This window comes from Clinocottus analis, unplaced genomic scaffold (genome assembly GCF_023055335.1).
Source record: "Clinocottus analis isolate CAN_PGR_092001 unplaced genomic scaffold, fCliAna1.0.p SCAF_65, whole genome shotgun sequence".
NCBI classification, from domain to species: domain Eukaryota; kingdom Metazoa; phylum Chordata; class Actinopteri; order Perciformes; family Cottidae; genus Clinocottus; species Clinocottus analis.
In genome coordinates this window covers 310,001-333,653 of record NW_027176224.1, presented here as the reverse complement: position 1 = coordinate 333,653, position 23,653 = coordinate 310,001, and the positions used below count along the sequence as shown (strand labels likewise).

At 46.4% G+C, this 23,653-nt stretch overlaps 1 protein-coding gene across 4 annotated transcripts in view; it reads left to right on the top strand.

The window, feature by feature from the left end:
* Positions 1–1,462: 1,462 nt before the first annotated feature.
* The window catches only part of LOC137804797 (cell migration-inducing and hyaluronan-binding protein-like), a 40,542-nt gene continuing 18,351 nt past the window's right edge, over positions 1,463–23,653 (top strand). Inside the window, exons 1-14 of one of the 4 annotated variants that reach the window (XM_068604187.1) lie at positions 1,463–1,773; positions 6,244–6,381; positions 6,937–7,075; positions 7,817–8,053; positions 10,846–11,025; positions 11,771–11,841; positions 11,948–12,043; positions 12,785–12,906; positions 14,402–14,549; positions 14,803–14,994; positions 17,947–18,116; positions 18,958–19,167; positions 19,956–20,161; positions 23,111–23,180. In XM_068604187.1, the coding sequence (XP_068460288.1) occupies positions 1,719–1,773; positions 6,244–6,381; positions 6,937–7,075; positions 7,817–8,053; positions 10,846–11,025; positions 11,771–11,841; positions 11,948–12,043; positions 12,785–12,906; positions 14,402–14,549; positions 14,803–14,994; positions 17,947–18,116; positions 18,958–19,167; positions 19,956–20,161; positions 23,111–23,180 (2,034 nt within the window). In that variant the 5' untranslated portion in view covers positions 1,463–1,718. Of the gene's footprint in view, positions 1,774–5,585; positions 5,727–5,964; positions 6,090–6,243; positions 6,382–6,936; positions 7,076–7,816; positions 8,054–10,845; positions 11,026–11,770; positions 11,842–11,947; positions 12,044–12,784; positions 12,907–14,401; positions 14,550–14,802; positions 14,995–17,946; positions 18,117–18,957; positions 19,168–19,955; positions 20,162–23,110; positions 23,181–23,653 lie in introns of those variants that run through there. The other 3 variants (XM_068604184.1, XM_068604186.1, XM_068604185.1) reach the window with 3 other exon arrangements.

Here is a 23,653-nt window from a genome sequence, read left to right as displayed (position 1 = left end):
CCTCATGGCTCTCATCGTGCTAACAGCAGAGCTACGTGCTAGCAGCTAACTGTGCGAACAATAGCTGACAGTGTTAGCTTGATGGGGAACCACACGGTGGATGCTATGCTAACGCCGTAAGCTAACCATACTCATCTACCTGCTCGTGCACCCGCCTCACCTGTGACCACGACACCACTAGCTGTTGAAATACTTGTGCACAGTTTCCCTGATGGATGATGTTCTGCTTACATCATTCTGCTTACAGAATTACTGTGAACTATCATCTGAGCTCCTCGCTTCAGAAGAAGAGCAGCAGCTCCGTGAGACTTATGGTTCATATTAAGATGCAGAGGAGGTCACCTGGAAGAACGATGGCAATGATGACGATACAGCTGTGAGCTCACAGCCAGATCCGCTGCAAACACACTCCTAAACACACTTTAGTGTGTGAGGGACCAGAAGCCACCAGGCTGTGTGTCTCATGGAGGCGGCAGTGTGGACGACCTCGTGGAAACACTGAGAAACTCCCCGCCAGTCAGACAGCAAGCTAAACGATAAAATAAATGATGATTAATATGATGATTAATAATTATCCTTTCTGCCCGCGGCCTCTTAGCGAGCGCTCCACGTAGCAGCGCGAGCTAATTAAATCTAATCTCAGCCGGCATCGGGCTTCTGCACAGTTTACAGCCAAGTGAGTAATTAAAAACGTCTTGACATGATTTTCAGACGTGTTTCATGCAGCTGCAGTCAAACGCAACACACGTTAGTGTGTAGACACACAAACAGCCCTGATACCACTTTATCTGAGCTTAAAGGTCGGACAATCACAGTATTTCTGCATCGCACCCGCCCTGTGGGGCCCCCTCAGGCTAACACTGTTAGCACAGTTAGCTGCTAGCAGATGGCTCTGCTGTTAGCATGCGTAGCGTGTAAAATGTGTGCAGATGAGTACGTTTCATGCTCTGAGTGATCTTGGAAAAGCTTCATCCTGTCATCAGTAACCCTCGCTGGTGTGTGTGTTTCTGCCGTTAGCTTACTGCTGGTCACGGCTAAACATTGAATATTGCTATTTTATTAATAACTGAATGAGAGACTCGTGTCCAATGTTACACGCTGGACATGAAAGCGTATCGTTCCACACATGATAAGAGCAAAAGCTGCACATGTGAAATGAAGAAGCTCTGAGTCTGTGCATGGAAAAGATGACAGGATGGACGTGATGGAGAGAAGCGCGTGCACACGCCTCGTGCACACGCCTCGTGCACACGCCTCGTGCACACGCCTCGTGCACACGCCTCGTGCACACGCCTCGTGCGGGGGGTTTTGCAGTGACAACCAGTCTCCTGGTCAATGTGATGGTGGAAGCAGTGTGGTTGTGTGGGTCAGCTGTGTGTCTTGCTGAGTCCTCTGAGCTTCACTGTGATGTTGCAGGTTCCTCCGGTGACCTATGTGTACTCTGCACATCCCTGTGACGCCCGCTCTGAAGCCACGCCCGCTCTGAAGCCACGCCCGCTCTGAAGCCACGCCCGCTCTGAAGCCACGCCCGCTCTGAAGCCACGCCCGCTCTGAAGCCACGCCCACTCCGAAGCCACGCCCACTCTGAAGCGACGCCCGCTCTGAAGCCACGCCCGCTCTGAAGCGACGCCCGCTCTGAAGCCACGCCCACTCTGAAGCGACGCCCGCTCTGAAGCGACGCCCCCTGGAGGTCTGAAGCGACCTCGCGGCCTCCAGAGATGAAGACATGCGTGTTGTTCCTGGCGGCTCTGCTGCTTCCTGGCATCCACGCAGGTGAGTTCACCTTTTTACTTCCTTCTTCTGCTCAAGAACAATGATGACATCACATTAACAATGATGACATCACCTTAACAATGATGACATCACCTTAACAATGATGACATCACATTAACAATGATGACATCACATTAACAATGATGACATCACCTTAACAATGATGACATCACCTTAACAATGATGACATCACCTTAACAATGATGACATCACCTTAACAATGATGACATCACATTATAAAACCTCGTATCAAACGGACCCACTTCACTCTGCTCAACGAGAAATGGCTGAAAAACTTCAAAATTATGAGATAAAAAGTCGAAATCATGTCGGTGTCCTGATAAAAAAAGTCCAATATTATATATATATATTTATATATATATATATTTATATATATATATATGTATATATATATATAAATATATATATATATATATATAAATATATATATATATATATATAAATATATATATATATATTTATATATAAATATATATATATTTATATATAAATATATATTTATATATATCTATATATAGGTATATATAAATATATAATATTTAGGAGCAAATGACACGTAAACCTGGTGAAATACCTAATATGTGTATATTTAATATTCTTCTCACTGTTTAAGTTTTAATTAGGTTTTATTACCGTTCTGCTATTTATTTACATTACTTGATTCATCTTTATTTACTTGTGAGCCGTGCTGCTGTAATCCTGTAATCCTGTAATCCTGTAATCCCCTCACTGAGGGACTAATAAAGGATTATCTCATTTTATCTTATAAAGCAAACAACGTTCACACGGATATAATCCATGTGTTTGTGTTGTAATCATCTGTCTTCACGACGTCACTGAAGTCCTTTATGATGGGAACGAAAAACAACCCAACATGTCACATGTCACATGCTACATGTCACATGTCACATGCTACATGCCCCATGTCACATGCTACATGTCACATGTCACATGTCACATTCTACATGTCACATGTTACATTCTACAAGTATGTTCAACTCTCTTGATGATGAGCAACAGCTGATGTCATCACACTGAGAGTATAAGTGACCTCGTTTGATGCAATTTGCTGGTTGTCTTTAACATTTAGAATAGTTTTAAAAAGTTAAAGCTTAAATTTGTTAAATTCTAAGTTTATAATCTTTGTTTTTTACGTGTTTGCTTGTGGAAACGTAACGCTGCCGCTTCAGGAGACACTTGCAAATGAGATTGGCATATAATCTGAACATTTGCACCGTTATCGTCCTTTTTCAGTCCGCCGTGGTGTTTTGACCTCTGCAGCCGGAGCGTCCTGATTGGACGAGAGCGATTGTGTTTCATCTTCCCCTCGTGGGCGACGCTGGAAAGAGAATTTGTTTTGTTGAGCAACTTTCTGAGCAGTCAAACTGTCTCTAATCCTCTTATTCACTGCGATGGAACAATTCATTTAGACATTTTAATTACTATCGCAGTGCAGACACATTAACGATGATTCAGCAGATCTGCTCAAGCGGATTTATTTTCTGCTTCGTTAATATTTATTCCTTTAACTCCAGCCGTTGTCCATGAGTTCCAATATTTCTACTTAAATCCTGTTTATGTATTTATTTTCTCTCCCATGGTGAGGTGCATCAAACAACAATGTAACCGAGTTAAACTGTGACCCTGAACACACCACGGCGTGAACACTGGGAGCTTCAGGCGATCATCTTTTTATCTCATAATGACTCACTGTCTCATCATTTTGTTTTTATCTCCTAATTTTGTTTTTCTTATCTCATAATTATGACTTTTTCTCTCATAATAATGACTTTTTATCTCATATAATGACTTGTGTGTGGTGTCCATAAAGCAATAGAGCAGGTTCAGCAGTTTGACGATTACAAAGTGTTCAGCCGCTCCTGAAGGTCTTCAGCTGTTGGAGTTTCCTCAGTTGTGATGGAGATGGACAAGTTGTCTTCCTGTGAACTGATAAATCAGGACGCGCCATCGGCCAAATTCCTGAGGAAATGATCACGACATCACATGTAACAGCTGCGGGAAACTGAAGGATGATGGAATGAACAAAGGAAAAAGACATTAGCTTCAAAGAATTAGCTTGTTGTTGACACCAGACGCTGAAAGCTCAAAGGTTTTGATCAGGAGTTGGTGAACAGACAGTTATCTCTGTATAATTAAGCTCAGGAAAACACCAGCAGGTCTACTTTCAGTTAACATCGGTTTGATTAAATGTTATTGCACTGCTGTTCCCAAAGGCCAAGAATAAAGCTCGACAAAGCTCGACGCTCAGTGTGCGACTGGGACACAAAGCTATGACACTACACTCCCTCTGCTAAGACGGATAGCTGCTGATAGACTTGAGCAGGGAGCATAGGGACGAGTGTCTCAGTCACAGCAGGACAGCAGACGCTCCAGCTGAAGCTGATCGCGCGTCACCGCCCATCAATCCGTGTTCGCCCTGTGGGAAATATACTCCACACCGCAGGTCCCGGTCAGTCGATGCCACTGACGGATCCGTTAGGTGGCAGCGAGATGAGGCACAGACACACACCAGAGAGCCATTGATTGAAACTCTAGCGGGCAGGACGGACACGGCGTCTCCGCGCCGCGCTGACGATGGCCGACGCGGGTTTATCGGTCACCTTTATCCTGTTGAGTGAGCGATCCAATAACCTTTCGTGTTATGTTACCCCAGTTAGATAGCAGAGGACCTGGGAAAGTTACAGGCGTTAGATGGTAGTAGGCAGGAAACACAAATATCAGCAGAGACCAACCTGAGGCACTAATACGGATGATTTCATCAATCTATGATGTGTTGATTGTGTTACATTCGAGGGACACAAAGTAGGAATGCTTTAAAAAGTACACTCTGCTTTAAAAGTAGCTGAATGTGTTCCATCAGTTAGTTTTGATTCATTCACACTCGAGGGACTGAATGCTACAAGGTTGCTTGTTGATACAGTAAAGGCCAAGGAGAGACACGAGAAAACCTGATTCAAGACCACATCTTTATTTCATCTCCCTTTTTTTAAATTCCTGTCAAGGTTTCTGGTATTTCATCGTTGCTGTTTTCATAACACTATCTGCACGTGTCAATCTGTCAATTGTGCCATATTAGTCTTGTTATAAGGCTAATAGTAAGGTAGTTTAAACATCTCTTTTCAACTTGCTATGGGAAATATCAACCTGAAGTTCAGTGGAGCCTGTGTTTAATACAAAGGTTAAGGATCATTTTTCCTCTACAGTAACAACTCAGGCAACTCTACTAAGTGAAGTGACTTACTTCACACTTTATTTTTTATTTTGTCATATAACAAGACGAGCCAGAAATATTGTTCATCTAGTTTAAACTTCCTAACAATGTATTTTATTCAGCTATTGTATGCATTTTTATACATAAATGTTGTTTTCAAAAGTAATCACCAACTACAACTGTACAATGTATGTTTTAGTTGGGTTAAAAAGTACATTATTTTTCTCTAAAAAAAAAAAAATTAGGACCCAAAAAAAAAGAAATTAAAAAAATTGTACCATTTAAAAATTTAAAATAAAAGTGAGGACCAAAAAAAAAAAAAAAAAGACAATTAAAAAAAAAGTTGCCTTTTTGCAAGACAAAAAAAAGTTTTTGTTTTTGTTTTTTTGTCCTAATTTTTTTTGGGTGGTACTTTTCATTAGAAACAACCAATATCTCTATGCACCTTCTAAAACCTGTTGAAACATAAGTAATGCTATACTTTACCATTACAATAAAAGTACGAATCAGTAGAAAATGTACTGTAAAAGTCTACGACCTTCAGTGGGTGTCCCCGTAGCCAGCTAGTGCCGCTGCTAGTTCTTCGTTAGCTCCCCGACCGTCACAGAAGGTAGCGGGACCAGCCTCGGCTCGACGCCCGACTCGGGCAGCAGGGACGCGGGCAGTCGAAGCAGCAACAGCGGTGGAGCGAGCAGCAGCGGTAGCTTACTACAGCGGGTAGCTAGCAGCAGTGCTAGCTTACTACAGTGGGAAGCTAGCAGCGGCGCTAGCTTACTACAGTGGGGAGCTAGCAGCGGTGCTAGCTTACTACAGTGGGGAGCTAGCATCGGCGCTAGCTTACTACAGCGGGGAGCTAGCATCGGCGCTAGCTTACTACAGCGGGGAGCTAGCAGCGGCGCTAGCTTACTACAGCGGGGAGCTAGCAGCAGTGCTAGCTTACTACAGTGGGAAGCTAGCAGCGGCGCTAGCTTACGACAGTGGGGAGCGAGCAGCGGCGCTAGCTTACGACAGTGGGGAGCGAGCAGCGGCGCTAGCTTACGACAGTGGGGACACCCAACCAAAGGTAGTAGCAGCTTCTAACCCGACTTTTACGGCAAATACTCAAGTGACGGAGTTGTATCCAAGTACTGTACTTGAGTACATGCTCTTAGTTACTTTCCACCACAGTTTTGTGTCTTTAGAAGTTATATTTTTGGTGTATTTTATGTCTCCCTCAGTGTGCCCGGATAAGGAGCCAGGACTGCAGCCATGGATGCCGGGACACAGTGAGGACCACCGCGTCACCATCAGCTACGGCAGGAAGGTCCTCCTGACAACCTCAGCTACGGTCCACTCCATCGAGATTCTGAGTGGAGGTACGCTGGACCATCTCATGTTTATTCTTTTTCACACTGAAATGGTCGTTAAAGATGTGACATATTCCTGTGTCAAACTTTTTTTTTTCAAACTCCTATTAACTTCATTTAAATTGAAAACTACAAAACACAAAACACCTTCCTAATATGTCAAAGCTTTGTTTTGCAGTGGTTTTTGTTACAGATTCAGATTCTTTAGGTCCTTATCTTTCCAGAAAGGCGTGTTATTGGTACGTGGGCTGTTGTTAAGGCCCTGAACCATGTAGTTGGAAAAACATTTTTTGAAAAATGTTGCGCATAATCATGCTAGTTGTTCATAGTTATGATCAAAATATGGTATAACCATTTTTTAAAATATACATTTTATTTTTTTTAAAGCTATAACACACATATTAGAACTCGCTTGGGGTTCATAGACCTACTTGAACACAGGAACAAGAGGTACAGAACACAACAACCCTGATGTGGGCATGTGGCGTTCAAAAGGTTTAACTGCTAAGACGCAGCTGAGGCTCTGGGGCCTGCGTGACCTTCATCAACCTCTCTCTCCTTTAGGGAAGCTGGTGATTGCTGACACCAACCGGGCCATACTGCTTCGAACTAAACACATTCTGATCGGGGACAAGGGAGAACTGCACATTGGAAGCCCAGCATGTCCTTACAAAGGCAACCTCACCATCTCCCTGTATGGAAGGTACGCGTTCAGCCTGAAAACACACTTTGTGTCACAAAACAGGAAATCTGTTGGTTTGGTGTACAGGGAGACTTGTCCGCATTTTTCTTATCACTATATATTGAACTTTCTGATTGGGACGACAGCTTCTACTACTGCTACTACTAGCACTGTTAATACTACTAGTGCTACTAGCACTGTTAATACTGCTACTGCTACTAGCACTGTTAATACTGCTACTAGCACTACTACTGCTGCAACTCATTACTGCAACTTCTACTGCTACTACTACTGGAACTTCTACTGCTACTACTACTGGAACTTCTACTGCTACTACTACTGCACACTACCATATTTCCACTTCTACTACTACTATCACAACTACTGCTACTAGCACTACTACTGCTACTAGCACTGTTTATACTCCTACTGCCACTAATACTGCTACTACTGCTACTGCTTCTATCCTGCTGATACTGCTACTACCTATTACTTCTACTACTGCAACTACTGCTACTACTACTACTACCATTGCTGCTACCCGTAGTACTACTACTGCTGCTACCACCATGGCTGCTATGGCGGTACTAATGCTGCCTGGCTGAGCTGCTAGCATGGCTGCAGACGTTCAGTCTGGTTGAAGACTGAAACATGGAGACCTCTGATGTCAACATGAAGCTCATGAACAGAAGACTGAAGCAGACTTTCTTTCCTCAAATGTCACTTGTGGAAAATGTTAATATTTCTGCATGTGCTTCGTAGGTTGGACGCCAGTGACAATGAACACAGCTACTTTGGGAGGAAGTACATTGGCGTGGGCACAGGAGGGACTCTGGAGATCCACGGGGAAAAGAAGCTGTCCTGGACGTTCCTCAACAAGACCCTGCAGCCCGGAGAGAGCAACCAAAACAACTACCTGTTCCAGAGAAGCTGGGGCAGCCGGGGCATCATCGTCCACGTGATCGACCCCAAGACCGGGGAGGTGCTGCACAACGACAGGTACGTCCCCTCCCAGCACCTGGACCCTGCGTCTCAGGTGATGAACAATCATGACTGTGAATTAGAGCAGAAATGCTGCGCTGGCTGACGTCTAGAAGGTCGTAGTGAAGGACACCAGTGTGCATCTACTGGCTCTGGCTCATGCACATGCACTGCCTTGTGAAGGTTTGTCACCCAGACTAAATGTTCAGTTTCTTGGCCAGTTGTGTCCTGGAACATCCTTCATGTCCTGGAATATCCTTGATCTTTAAGAACGAGAGCAGGCTGGAGAGTTTCACATGAAAGTTCTCTTCTTCTGGACATTTAGAGAGTTAATGAAGCACCATGTGAAGCTCCAGGTCCTCCACCAGCTCAAAGGAAGAAGTTTTACAGCTTCTCTCTCCAGCAGAGCTGTTCAGCTGTGTGACATCACTGCACGAGGGTTTCAAGGACTTTCAATAGTTTTAATGGAGTTTCAAGGATTTTCTGAGGTTTTAAGGGGTTTCACGAATTTTCAGGGAGTTTAGTGGATTCTCAAGGATGTCAAGGAGTTTTAGGGATTTTCTGTAGTTTCAAGGGGTTTCATGATTTTTCAAGGTTTTTCAGGAATTTCAATGACTTTCAAGGTTTTATGGTGTTTCAAGGATTTTCAGGGACTCTAAGGGGCTTCAAGGGGTTTCATTGTTTTTCAAGGTTTTTAGAGGTTTTTAATGGTTTTCAAGGTTTTATGGGGTTTCCAGAATTTTCAAAGGGTTTCATTTGTTTTCAAGGTTTTCTATGGGTTTCAAGGATTTTCAAGGGTTTTCAAGGGTTTCCATGATTTTCCAGGGTGTCCTCCTCATCCATTAGTCTTGTAAGGCGATGCTCAAACACAATGTACCATCAGATGGGCCTCTACACACGATGTAGATATTTTATTCAGAAGCAGACGTTTCCACCTGGAAAAGTCTTTCACCACATTAACAATGTACAGCGTATTTATGATTAATTTCATGTCATCTTCATTTAAAAACAGTGCATTTCTTTGAAAAATGGACATTTCTAAGTTTGAACGGTATTGTATATTAAGTGTAGAAATTTATGTAATTTTTAATATTCTTTCATGCTTAATAATCTAGTTTTTATTCCAAATAAAGCTCAGCTGCACTTATTGTGGTAAATACATGATGGTAATTTCTAGAGACTGCACCCAGTCTTCTCTAATCTCCTGTCATCCAACTCCGTCTGGTTGAAGGTGACAGCTGCACAATGCACTCAGCAACACAACACCGTTCACATGCAGACCGAGTCCTCTGAAACACTTCAGCGTCAGTCATAGATGGAGGACTTTGAGACGGGGTCGCTTCACTCCTCATGGCTTGTTTGACTGATGTGTGATTGTTCTGCAGCTGTGCTCCCTTTACATCTCTTTGGTTGTTCTCCTTTACATTTATTATTAATGTGTTTTTATCAGTGAAAAAATAAAATCAGGTGTTTACAGTTTCATGAGAAAAGTTCCTTTAGTGGGCGGCTTCAGGTTTTCAGAGAAAAGTGATTCTTAAAGCACCTGCAAACCCTTAACTGTGCAAGTAGTGAACCTCTCCTGTTTGCATGTGTTTGAATGAACTCCTATGCTCAGACATTTGTCATGAAACTTCCTCTTGTCCATGCAAATAAGCCAACAGTGTAATTCCCAACGACCCCGGGCTGAAAGCCAGAAGTTACAACGGAAACATTAGCGTCTTCAGTCGAGGTGCTTCGAACTGAAGCTCTCATTACATGTTTTAATTCAAATAAATCAATTCCACATCATCTTTGAAGGTCATGAAACGAACACGTAGAGAAACTCGTCTTCCCTCTCCGTCATCCTGGCGTTCCTGTTTCCCTGACGGGGGGATGGAAGCAAACCTCACATGTTGTCACCGACACCTTGAACACATTCATTTGGATGATTTGCACTCGTGTTTGTGTTTGTGCTGTAATATTATTAACCCGTTAAACTCTGGAACAGTGTTGTCTCCAGACCTCTGTTCCCTGTTTGAGTCCTCATATGGACCCCAAATTAATTCCAATACTTGTGTTTATTGTTTGTATTTGTTCAGCAAAGTCTTGAGAAAAAAATGTATATCTGCAAAAAAAAAATCTCTTTTAAAAGATGTTTTGATGGTAACTATGAACATCCAGCATGATGTGAACCAGATTCCCCAAAAAGCCTCCTGGAGCGTCAATAAGACCTTTATGGAAAGATTAGGACCTAAAGAATCAGAACCTGAACAACAATCACAATAAAACAAAGACTTGTCCTGTTAGGAAGGAGCTTCAGTCAAGAAACTGTGCTATATGACGTATTTTATTCCAAAAGATTGTTTTAATGGGGCATGCTGGGTGATAAAATTATGGCGGCCAACAAAAAAGACCAAACCGTAAAAGTGTTGAACACGACCAAACCAAACAAATAGCCCAAAAGAACAAGAGAAAACAAACAAATCTATAAAATACACAAACTAAAGAAGTGTATCATAGATCATGAAAACCATAAAAAGACGATGAGAGTTTCTTCTTCTTCTTCTGGAGGCACCTGACTGATGCACTCTGCTGTAAGATGAAGACCCTCGGCAGCAGCGTACTGCTGCTATTACCACCTCCATCTTCTCTCAGGGTGCAAGTGAGAGGAAGAGGTTCCTGACCCGTACGTCACCTCTCGGCAGGAACTCCGATGAGGAATTTCTTCAGCTATGGAAACACAACATCCCCTAAAGGCTGTTTTACATGCAGGGAGGTTTTCATAAAGGCTTTTGTTCTCCTTCAACTCCTCCTCCTCCTCTGCCCCTCAGGTTCGACACGTACCGCAGTAAGGAGGAGAGTCGCCGCCTCGCCAAGCACGTGGACGGCGTGGAGGCGGGGCTTGTTCTGGCCATGGTGGTCAACGACGAGGGCTCCAACAACCTGGAGGACTCGGCCAGGAAGAGCCTCACGCGGCTGGGCAGCCGGCACATCGGCTCTCTGGGATTCAGGTGAGCGTTCCTGAAACGTTAGATGTTGAAACGTGGTGACATCACGGTGACATCACGGTGACATCATGGTGACATCATGGTGACATCATGGAGGCCGTACCAAACCATCTAGTTTGGTCCCCAACTGCAGAGAAAGGTTGTTAACCAGCGAGGCTCTGACCTTGTTCAAGATGAGCTCAGATGTAGACAAAAGAAATAAGCAGGAGATGACACAGTGATGTTGTATCTGCAGAAAGTGTTTACAAGAAAAGGCTTAGTGTGTGTGTGTGTGTGTGTGTGTGTGTGTGTGTGTGTGTGTGTCAGGAATGATTGATTGCAATGGAAAGCGTCGATGTTTCAAGAGGTTCCAACACTATCAGAGTAAATGTGACAATGTGCAGACTCACACATTTTCACATTCCTTTAAAACTCTTTTGATTTTCAGAACAAACTAACTAACTGCTGGATGTGTGACTTTGTGTCGTGAATCACGAGCTCGTGAATGTGTTTTTGTTTTTGCACCACACCAGTCGCCTAGAGGAGCGGTACCTTGTTGCTGTTTAAAAAGACAAAGTTACTGAATTGTTTAGCCTGCTGTATCACCTCGAGTCCTAAGATGCAAAGAGGAGGAAAACCAAGTCTTCAGTCTAATCCAGGAGTTATTTATGTAGTGAAGAGGCTAGAGAAGCCCATGAGATAGAAAGTCCAATGTGGAACTTGTCTCTCCATCCTCTTCCCCTGCTGCACCTCTCTGGTCCTGCTGCAGGCATCCCTGGACCTTCATCGTCACAAAGGGGCACGCGGCGTCTGCAGTGGAGGGTCATGCTGTGTATCAGGGTAAGCATCAGCTCCTCAGCGCTGTGGTGAACATGCAGACCTCCTGCAGCTGAGCTGTGTGTGTGTGTGTGTGTGTGTGTGTGTGTGTGTGTGTGTGTGTCCACAGGCACCAAGGCCTCCTCAGAGGCTCGCAGCGCTCGTGTGCTTCAGTCTGCTGACGGGGAACGCTTCACGGTCACCACCAGCAGCCAGTGGGTGCAAGGTAACGCTGCACACACACACTGCACACACACGCTGCACACACGCTGCACACACGCTGCACACACACACTGCACACACACACTGCACACACACACTGCACACACGCTGCACACACACACTGCACACACACACTGCACACACACGCTGCACACACACACTGCACACACACACTGCACACACACTGCACACACGCTGCACACACACACTGCACACACACACTGCACACACACACTGCACACACGCTGCACACACACGCTGCACACACGCTGCACACACACACTGCACACACACACTGCACACACGCTGCACACACACGCTGCACACACACACTGCACACACGCTGCACACACACACTGCACACACACACTGCACACACGCTGCACACACACACTGCACACACGCTGCACACACACGCTGCACACACACGCTGCACACACGCTGCACACACGCTGCACACACACACTGCACACACGCTGCACACACGCTGCACACACACTGCACACTGCACAAACGCGCTTCACACATGCTGCACACACACACTGCACACACACACACACACACACTTCAAGGTTGTGTCGTAGGTGTCGTCTCTTTGATGGAATGAGTTGTGACTCGCAGGCCGAGTTGCTTTGCTCCTGTGTCTGTTTGCAGAAGTGACATAAGTGTACGGTGTATGTGTGTATTCAGTCTGATGTGTGTGTGTGTGTGTAATAAGTCTGATGTGTGTGTGTGTGTGTTCCAGAGGCCGAGTGGACCGACTGGTTGGACCGGGACGATCAGAGAGGATCAGGAGACTGGGAGAAAGTGTCTGACCTGCACGAGGCTTATCCAGACCGGCTGTGTAGCGCGCCACTCGACATCCAGGTGACACACACACACACACACACACACACACACACACACACACACACACACACACCTCACTGAAAGCAAACGCAGCAATCCACAGCCAGGAGTTTATGTTCTTCTGAAGCAACAAGCATCGATCAGCAGAACCTTTAATAGGACGGAGACCATGAGAAACCCACTAGAGTCCAGTCCACGTGGACAGATACGTAAACTCACGTCTCCACACAGCAACTCAAACGTTGAGCTCCAGCTGCTCCGGTCCGGTTATTTTGGGCTGGATGTGTCAGAGCCGACCCGCCACCACTGAGCTGCTGGGACACGACGTGGCGGCAGCCAGTGAGGATGGATCAGCCTGGCAGCAGAGAGCAGCAGCTGTTAGCCGTCCATGAAGATAACCATTAGCTCTGCCCCGCCGCCTCCAACACCCAAAACATTACCGTTAAAATGAACTGCTGCTGGAGGCTGCAGCAGCACCTTTCATGGGTTTCATATCGTGGTTCTGATTTGTTTGATTATCAGACCATCAGAAACGTGAAGAGGCTTCAGTGCCTGAAGCAGAAAGTTTGCACCTTCCTGTAGTTCAAGAGATCAGCTGTGCTGCTCTTTGGTCAAAGAAAGGGAAGTCTCATCAGGAGGCCAGCTGACGTGTGAATGTCACGTAGTTTATGTTTTAATGTGCAGGATATTTCAATCACACTTACAGCCTCCAATAGGCTCGCAGTAGCAGTAGTGGTGGTCATTGCTAGCAGTAGCAGTTATGCTAACAATGAATACCAGAGGCTGCAGGGCAAAACAACAATGTGTTTAAAATACCTTCTTTATGCAAAAAGAAGGGATCAAACAGACGCTACACAATGCAATAGAAACAGCAACAACACCACCACAACATGTGCTGTCTTCAGCTTTCACACATTCACTGTACAGTGCAGAGATCAGAGGGATGATTTTAATCTATGAGCATCATAAAATAGGTGAAAATGCTTTATACAATCCCTGGATGAGACGCCACCAAGCAGTTCACAGGAATCTTCAAGAAAGGGTTAGAGTCAGAGTAATTCATCTGTTTTACATAGAAGAGCACAGAAAGTGGATTAAACCTGAAACCTGGTCAGAAAGATTGAGCTGATGAACATCGTTGAACGCTGGCTGGAAATCACTGAGCTTTCTGTCACAAAGTTGGAGAAGAGTCCTGGTGTCTAGACGGCTGAGCCGTGACCCTTCCACTGAAGCACTTCATGAAATTCCTGCTGTTTGACAACAACATAAACCAGACACCAGACAAATACCAATGTCTGTTGCAAAAGCACATAGTTAGTCTTAAACCGAGTGGCCAGACGTCTCCCTGTCTCTCCCCCCAGCGGTTTAGCAAGAGCTTTGACACAGCATTTGGAAAATATCCTTTATTCTTGAGGATCGCTGTCACTTGCATTGTTCTGCTGCAACAGTGTTTTGGTGTTTTTTGCAAATAGTACCTCTCCGTTGATAGTTGTCTGTCGTTTGTGTCACACAGGCTGAAACGCATGACGGCATACCAGCCAACCGGACCGGAGACGTGATCCACAAGAACGACAAGGACTATGGCTTCGTCTGCCTCAACCAGGACCAGGCGCACGGCCTCTGTCATAACTACAGGGTTCGCTTCCTGTGTGGGAAACTGGGTACAGTCATGACTTCCTGTCTAACTTTTGTTAAAACCAGTCACACCATCACTAACGTCGGGTGAATTTCACCCCATGTAATGCTAGCAAACACGCACCAAAGGCAGTCGCAGCTTGTAACCCGACTTCCTCAGTACCTGAGCTGTGGGCCTGGTAGGTTTGCTGTGTGCGGCTATGTGGAAATAGCAGTGTGTGTGTGTGTGTGTGTGTGTGTGCATTCCTTGACCTCTAACGTTCACGCCTCCCTCTGCAGTTCGCCCGCAGGCCTCCATTTCCATCGACATGTCGTCCAACAGCAGCATCCTGGAGCTGGCCGACCCGCCGGAGAGCTGGAGGTCCGGGGATCGGGTCGTCGTGGCCAGCACCGACTACTCCATGCACCAGGCCGAGGAGTTCACCCTGCTGCCCTGCCCCACCTGCTCGGCCCACCAGGTCAAGGTCCAAGGTGAGAGAGCGGTGGTACCGTGCGGGGCTGGAAGGAAACGTTCTGCAGCGTTCCTCTTGTTCTAGCTAGTGGAACACTGACGAGACGTTGACAGCGTGAAGTCCGGTCCAGACTCTCTGTGGTGAATATGTGCTCAGGCTGGTTTAGAGGGTTTGGAGCTGGTGGTGTTGTGAAGCGGTGAGGTCACCGTGTGGCTCCGTGACCTCCATCTGACAGCCGAGTGTCAACAAGAAGTCCTGTGAAATATAATACATATAAATAAATGTGCTCTAGCGTAAGTTAGCGTAGCGCTACGGCTGTGAGGGAATGAATCCAACATGCTAACGTTCACCATGATGAGGAAATACATACTGGACAAAGTATTTTCAGTTTGGTACATGAAGCCGACCTGGAACCTCTTAGAAACATGTTTGTTCATATACATATATATATATATATATATATATATATATATCTATCTATATATATATATATATATATATATATATAGATAGATAGATAGATAGATAGATAGATAGATAGATAGATAGATAGATAGAAATACACATATACTAGATGGATGGATAGAAATAGCTGTCAGCATCAGTCTCCACAGGTGCAGGATTTAAATCTTAAGTATTCCATTTTTTTTAATAATAACTGGCTTTATTACTATCTGACATGTCCTCTAGTATGTATTGATCACAGGTATTAGGTATTGATTGACTGCACAGTGAACGTGTTCCTCCTGCAGATGCATTCAGTGATTTAAAGTGAAGTCCCTCTTCAGCTGTTCACGTCTGCACAAACAGATTAAAATCACTCACTGAAACCACCTTTACTGCTCGGAAACCCTTCCATGAGCGTTACGGCCGAGTCCACAAAGGTCTGTGTGTGCGTGTGTGTGCGTGTGTGTGCGTGTGTGCAAGCACTTAAACAGGCCGGTGGAGGCCAGGTGGAGACAGCCTGCAGCACTGTGTGGGAGTCAGTGGAAGGTGTTTGGTCTGACTCTGGGCCAAGGGAAAGCCTCCGCCTGCATCCTGCAGCGCTCCGTGTTCCTGACTGAGTCCTTTCACGTGGACACACTCGTATGAACACACACACTTATTCGCTGTCTTTCTCCCCGCATTACTCTCAGAAGCTCTGCATGCTAGCCTCGTTAGCGCTCACTGCTCTCTCCTGTATGATGCAAATGTCTTCTGAGAAGAATCCTCCTCCTCGCACGCGGCGGCTAAAAGTCAGACATAACGCGAGGCGACGCGTCCGCTCGTCGCCGTCGCTTCTGTCCACGGGAAGAAGTGAAGGTTTCAGTTCCTGCTGTGTGTTTAGGACTGCAGTCGCCCCGCATGGCGTGCCCCTCGCTCGCTGGTTTCCTGAGGCTCTCTGACGTCTGACTTGGGCATCCGGAGCAGGATTCCTACTCTGGGAGCCCGAGGCCAGAGCTCCTCTCGGGCTCCTCCTGACTGTAATCCGTTTCATTAATTCCTGCCATTTCTTTCTGGAGCGAGCCGTGATAATCAAGTCTATTCCCCGGCCCTGAGGTCACTCGCATGCGAGGAAGGCGTTGTTGTTTTTGTTGATGGCTGAGAGACACTCAGAGCGGCGGACGGCCCGGGGCTGTTTACCCGTTTGAGTCCAATAACTTGAGCCTGAGTTGTTTTTAAATGTTGAACGTTTGACTAAACGGCGATGAACGGGCCGAGACAGCGGAGGGTGGTTCAGACTTAGATTAACCTGACATTTACCCGGCTTTGCAAAGCCGGGCTGCATCTTTTTTAACCCGAGAGATTCATGTCTGGAAAACATCCGCAGAGAACCAAACACGGAACGTCTTTATTTTTATTCTGCCTGTTCTCCCGTGACGCTGAAAACAGGATCAATAAGATGATAATTGGCCTGAACCCGAACACACTGGACGTCAGCGTGGATGGAGAGGAGCCATCGATCACACTGAGTTTAATGGACTCAGAAGCCGTTTAGCGAGCGACTCAGAAGGTCTTTTGTTCCAGCGGCAGTTCGATATGTGTTAATGATTTAAAGATGAATGTCTGCTGTTATTTATTCTTTGTGATGCGTTTCTTGTCTGTTGTGGTCTGTTGTTGTCTGTCAGAGCTTTTGGCTGCAAATGAGTTTCCGAGCTAGTGTTGCTGCTAGCTCCCTGCTGTAGCAAGCTAAGCTAGTGTTGCTGCTAGCTCCCTGCTGTAGCAAGCTAAGCTAGTGTTGCTGCTAGCTCCCTGCTGTAGCAAGCTAAGCTAGTGTTGCTGCTAGCTCCCTGCTGTAGCAAGCTAAGCTAGTGTTGCTGCTAGCTCCCTGCTGTAGCAAGCTAAGCTAGTGTTGCTGCTAGCTCCCTGCTGTAGCAAGCTAAGCTAGTGTTGCTGCTAGCTCCCTGCTGTAGCAAGCTAAGCTAGTGTTGCTGCTAGCTCCCTGCTGTAGGAAGCTAGTGTTGCTGCTAGCTCCCTGCTGTAGGAAGCTAGTGTTGCTGCTAGCTCCCTGCTGCTGCTGCTGCTGCTGCTACTACTGCCAGTGTCTCCGTTGTAGCAAGCTAGCGATGCTGCTAGCGCCCCGCTGCATCTAGCTCCCTACTGCTGCTGCTACTACTCCCCGCGTACTCGCTGTAGTAAGCTAGTGCTGCTGCTAGCTCCCCAGTAGCGCTGCTGCTAGCTCCCGCGTCGCCGCTGCCCGAGTCGGACGTCGAGCCGGGGCTGGTCCCGCTACCTTCGGTGATTGTCGGGCAGCTAGCAGGGAGCTAGCAGGGAGCTAGCGGTAAAAGGAGCAGAGAGCTAGCAGCAGCACTAGCTGGCTACAGCGGGGAGCTAGTGGTAGACACCCAGAAAAGTAGCAGCGGCTTGTAACCCGAGTTTTACGGTTAATTTTTCTAACATAACTCTATGAAACAATAAGTCAGCAACAGAGTACGGTGTGTGTGTGTGTGTGTGTGTGTGTGTGTGTGTGTGTGTGTGTGTGTGTGTGCAGGTAAGGCCCAGTTCATCCACATGGGGGAGGAAGTGGACGGCGTGGACATGAGGGCGGAGGTCGGCCTGCTGAGCCGTAACGTCCTGATCCGCGGTGAGATGGAGCCCGGCTGCTACGGCAACGAGGCCTGCAAGTTCTTCGACTTTGACACGTTCGGCGGACATTTGAAGGTTCGTTGTCGTCCAAAAGATCAGTGAGAGCAGCTTGAGGTGCTGAAGATACCTGAGGCCTGGAGGAGAGCGAGAGACACCCAGCTGCAGAACAGGAGGCTCTCTCTCTCTCTCTCTCTCTCTCCGGGGCGAGCGACCACATCCTGTTCTACATTTACATCACAGGCTCGTGTCCCATTGCTATTGCATGGTTGTGTGTGAGCACGTTACACACAGACACACACACAGACACACACACACACACAGAAAGAAAAGCTTCACTGAGATTTCAGTGAAGCTTTTAAATTATTGCCTCAGAGCATAAACCCCTTTTTTTATTCCTTCCTCCCTTAACGCCAATGTCTCTTCCTTCTTCCTCGTGCCCTTTCCTTTCATTCTTCCTACTGCCTTCATCCTCTTTTCCTTCTATCATGCCATCCTTTTTCCACCTTTAACCTCCCTTTCCACACAAACCTTCTTCTCATCATTATTTTTCTTTCAGTCTTCCTGCAAATATTTCTCGGTCTTGCTTCCTCCCTCCTTGCTCCCTTCTTTAGTCCCTCGCTTCCTCTTCATGCCTCCTCTTCCTCTTCAGCATCCTTCCTTGTGTCCTCCCCATCCCATCATTTTTCTTTTTCTTTTTGCTGTGCCCAAAGATTCCCTCCATCCATCTTCTCCTCCTCCCGCACTCTTGTTCTTCCATCCCTTTTTATTTCTCGGTCCTGCTTCCTCCCTCCTTGCTCCCTTCTTTAGTCCCTCACTTCCTCTTCATGCCTCCTTCCTCCTCCTCTTGTCACTGCTGTGGGACCACAGGGTGAGGGATGAGCCCTGCAGGCGACTGACTGATGTCCTGTGTCGCCAGGTGGAGCGCGGCTTCGCTGCGGTGCATGTTTGTGGGGTGGAGCTGGAGCACATGGGGCAGCAGACGATGGGACACTACCCCATCCACTTCCACATGAACGGGGACCTGGACGAGAGGGGGGGCTACGACCCCCCGACCTCTGTGAGCGACCTCTCCATCCACCACTCCTTCTCCCGCTGCGTGACCATCCACAGCTCCAACGGACTGCTGGTCAGCTCACGATCTGTACTCATTTGAATGGATTTTGTTCTGCTTGATGCTTTTTCAAAGAGACATAACCAACGAAAACATTCAGAAAATGTGGACGTGCACTTATTTGCTTCCTCGCCGGGATTTTAATGGAAAGATCCATATCGCTCTCAAGTCTGCACAATGAATATGAAGCTAATGCCTGCAGCTAGTTAGCTTAGCGCACAGAGCCAGGCCAGCTAAAGAAACGTGATGTGTCGTAGCACATACCTTCACATGCTTACATGCGATGTATTCTCTGCATTTGACCGGTTGTTAGTGTCGTTCAGGAGCAGCCTCTAGTGAGTTTCAGTAAAATGCTTCATCTTAAGTCTCTCCAGCCATGATCTGCACCTGTAGACGACTAAAAAGATGACTAGAAGCTCTGTTTGACAATCAGCCTTCGTCCTCAGCGTGCTCAGTCACTTAAAGATTAAAACATGGATGAAGGAGCTGAAGAGGCTAATAATAATAATAATAATAATAATAATAATAATAATAATAATAATAATAATAACGCTGCATGGAAGTGTCTGCAAAGAGACATGTGTGTCATTCCTTCAGTGACACGCTGCCGGCCTGTGGTCATGCGTGTTTCCTCTCAGGTGAAGGATGTGGTCATGCGTGTTTCCTCTCAGGTGAAGGATGTGGTCATGCGTGTTTCCTCTCAGGTGAAGGATGTGGTCATGCGTGTTTCCTCTCAGGTGAAGGATGTGGTCATGCGTGTTTCCTCTCAGGTGAAGGATGTGGTCATGCGTGTTTCCTCTCAGGTGAAGGATGTGGTCGGCTACGACGTCCTCGGCCACTGCTTCTTCACGGAGGACGGTCCGGAGGAGAGGAACACCTTCGACCACTGTTTGGGTCTGATGGTGCGAGCCGGCACGCTGCTGCCGTCGGACCGAGACGGGAAAATGTGCCGCGACATCACCAGAGGAACCTTCCCAGGATACGTGGCCAACCCGCGTCAGGACTGCAGGTGAGAAGGCAGGAAACACGCTCTGCAAGCCCTCACCTGAACGCTACTTCCTGTTTACCTCAAAGACATGAACGCTACTTCCTGTTTAAATACATGAATGCTACTTCCTGTTTACCTCAAATACATGAACGCTACTTCCTGTTTAAATACATGAACGCTACTTCCTGTTTAAATACATTAACGCTACTTCCTGTTTAAATACATGAACGCTACTTCCTGTTTACCTCAAATACATGAACACTACTTCCTGTTTAAATACATGAACGCTACTTCCTGTTTACCTAGTTTTTGCATATTGGTTCATAATTAGCTTCTTCATGGTTTCCTTGGAAGAAGGCGTGTCCTTCTTCCTCCTGCTGGCAGAGAAAGATGGACGCTCTCTGCTAACGCAGGCTCTGTCCATTCTGACAAAGCATATTATGGTATTTATTCTTGAGAGACATTTTCATCTTAAACTATTTCTCCTACGATCCTCCAGCGACTCGTTCGCAGCACTTGTTGTTTTCTCCCCTTCTGCGCGACAGCAGGGCTTTAATTTCACCGCTGATGCTGTTTGAAGATGATGATTTCCTGTTTTTGTGAATGAACACTTCCGGCCATAAGGAGCACAGGTGGCCTTCATCATGTTTACTACAAGTGTTCCCTGAATCCGTCATAATGATATTAATCATGCATTTTATGTGTAGAGCGCTTTAAAAGCTACTCAAGGCACTTGAGTAGCTTTTAAAGCGCTACAGGCTGAAGCAGAGCAACAGAGGAACACAACATGAGAAATGAGCTAATCATGAAATCCATGAAGTGTATTTGTGTAAAACAGTTAAATGATGAAATAGCTCTCACTTTGTGGTTGTGTTTAGGCCAGCAGAGAAGGCGTAGAGGCCCAAACCCGACACTCACTCTGCTGCTTTACATCCAAACAGTCCTCAAGGCAGAGAAACCCTGTCTGCGATGGTTCAGAGCTGAAATTGGTCCTCACAAAGATAGCAATACAAGCCCACAGACACACACCCTGGAGCCTCACTTTGCGAGAGAGGCTTTGTATTTAAAGCATAAAGATGCAGCTCAGAATATAAAGCAGCTTAATCCAGGTCACATGACTCTTTATCTCCGCGCCGCCTTCAGCCGCCGAGCATCACCAAGGTTAGGGATGCACAATGGCTCACGAGGCTCTGCAGGGACGCTCTGCACCCGATGAGGCTCTTTGTCCAGTTTGTTTGGATCATTGTGTTCTGTAATGGTTTCCAAATCTTTATGCATTCATAACTGTGGTGTGAAAGATTCCAGTTTAATCAAACACGCTACGAGCAACGTCCCGACCGTACGATTCATGATGATTAATTTCCAGCCCGCTGTCGTGTTCCCCGGTGGCTCCTTCTGTCTCATCGCCCGACATTGTTGTGTGTGTCTGTGTGTGTCTGTGTGTGTGTTGAATTAAAGCAACAATACATTTCTGTTGCATCTGCCAAGAACCGGAGACGTGGGCTGCATGAGGAGGAAGAAACTGTCATTAAATCTGTTCCAGATCGAAAGAAAGAAATTATCCTTTATCGATCCCCTCGGGGAACTCCCTCTCTGCTTTTGACCCGTCGCTGATGGAGGAGGAGCGAGGGGATGAGTGCCTTGCTCAGGGACACTTCCACATGAGAATTATAGGAAGGGGGATTGAACCGAGCCCCAGCATTTTGCTTCAACATATTCTGGACTTACATGAGATTCGGTCTCTGCATTCCTGAGCTGCTGTGGAGAATCCAGGTTCAGTGTCTTGTTCTGCAAATGTGACTATGGGGATTGAACCGTGAGCCTTTAGGTGTCAGGAGGACCGCTCCACCAGCGGGCCATAGGGTCAAACCGTCCCTCAGGTATCAACACCTGATGCCAACAGCTGCTTACTTGGTATTGCTGTCAGAAAATCTGATTTAAAATGTAGCTAATTTAATTTAACCCCATTGATGTTTTGAATCTCCTTTAAAAGTTGTTGCTGCCCAAAATGGCCGACTTTAGAATCAAAGACTACAAAGAAATAAAACAGTGAATAAAGTAGTTTAAAATGTGTCTGTTCCTCTCACCGAGTGGGCGACGTCGTACCTGAAGGTCGGAGGATCGGAGGTAAAAGCGATCGTCCTCATTGGTGCACATGTCCTTTTGTGAGCCACTGGTCGGGTCATGGGAACTGGTTTGGCTCTGGTCCGTCAGAGACTATTGTTATTTCATCCAAACAACCATAAAATTAAGGTGAAAGAAGTCGAGTCTCTCCAGTTGCAGTTCAACGTGTGTTGTGTGTCTCATACGCGGCGGCCTGGACGTGAACAAACTACATGAGCCCTGAAACGAACATTTGGCATAATTACATTTTGGTAATATCCATCAGGGATCAGACTCTCCCCGGACATTTAGGGTTTTGAGAAGAGGAAGCTCTGAACAAACCAGCCCATGCTGGACTGAAACGTTGTTAGCGTGCTAGCAGCTCGTCTGTGGTCCACCATGTGGGTTCAGACAGAAAGTGCTCCGGTCCTCAGAGAGTGAATCCTGCCGGCTCGTCCTGCAGCGTCGCCCCCAGCTTGACATTTGAAAGACGAGATAAGATAATCCATTATTAGTCCCGCAGGAGAGGAAATTGCAGGATTACAGCAGCAGACAGGTAAAGAGCACAGAAAATACAAAAAAATATAAGTGAACAGGGAAACAGTAATACAAAATAATCCACAATAGCAGTTTGGTTCAGTGTTGAATTAATGGCTAAGTTACGGATGTAACTAGGGTTCTATGATACCTGATGGCCGCTGAGCGAGCAGCTCCTCAGCTTCAACTGTCCTCCTGCAGGAGGACATTTATCATCCAGCTAACCCAGTGAGCCCGGTTCGAGGCGTCTGGTTTAACTGGTTCAAACCTTTTGGGTTGAGTCCAATAACCAAAACATTTTCTGTTTCCTTTCCCAACTCTTTTGCACAGCGCCACGTCAACGTTCTGGATCGCCAACCCCAATAATAACCTCATCAACTGTGCTGCTGCCGGCTCAGAGGTGAGTGCTACTCGCTTCCCTCCAGGTGTCTCACTGCTGCAGATTAATGGCTGTTCACTTCAGAACCGGGCCGACAACAGAACCGGGCGCTGCCGCACCTCCGCTGTGACGGAGTGCCAATTATGAGCGTTCCTCTGGGAACGTTACGAGGATGCGTCGGGTGGAGCGGAGCTCATTCATCCCCGCCAACGTAATAACTCATCTCATTTGCATATGAGCAGAAGAACAATGCAGAAACATGGAGACGCCGGCTGTAGTGGGACTGGGAGTGTTTCATTGTTCTACATTTATAAGAATTAAAACAACTCAACCTTTTGGAAACCGTGTGAAAATCCTCCTGCGCCAATTTTAAGTCCCAGCATGCCCCATTCAGACAATCTTTTGGCATAAAATACATATTTTTTACTCATTTTTTAACTGAACAACACAGTTTTCTGACTGAAACTCCTTCCTAACAGGACAAGTCTTTGTTT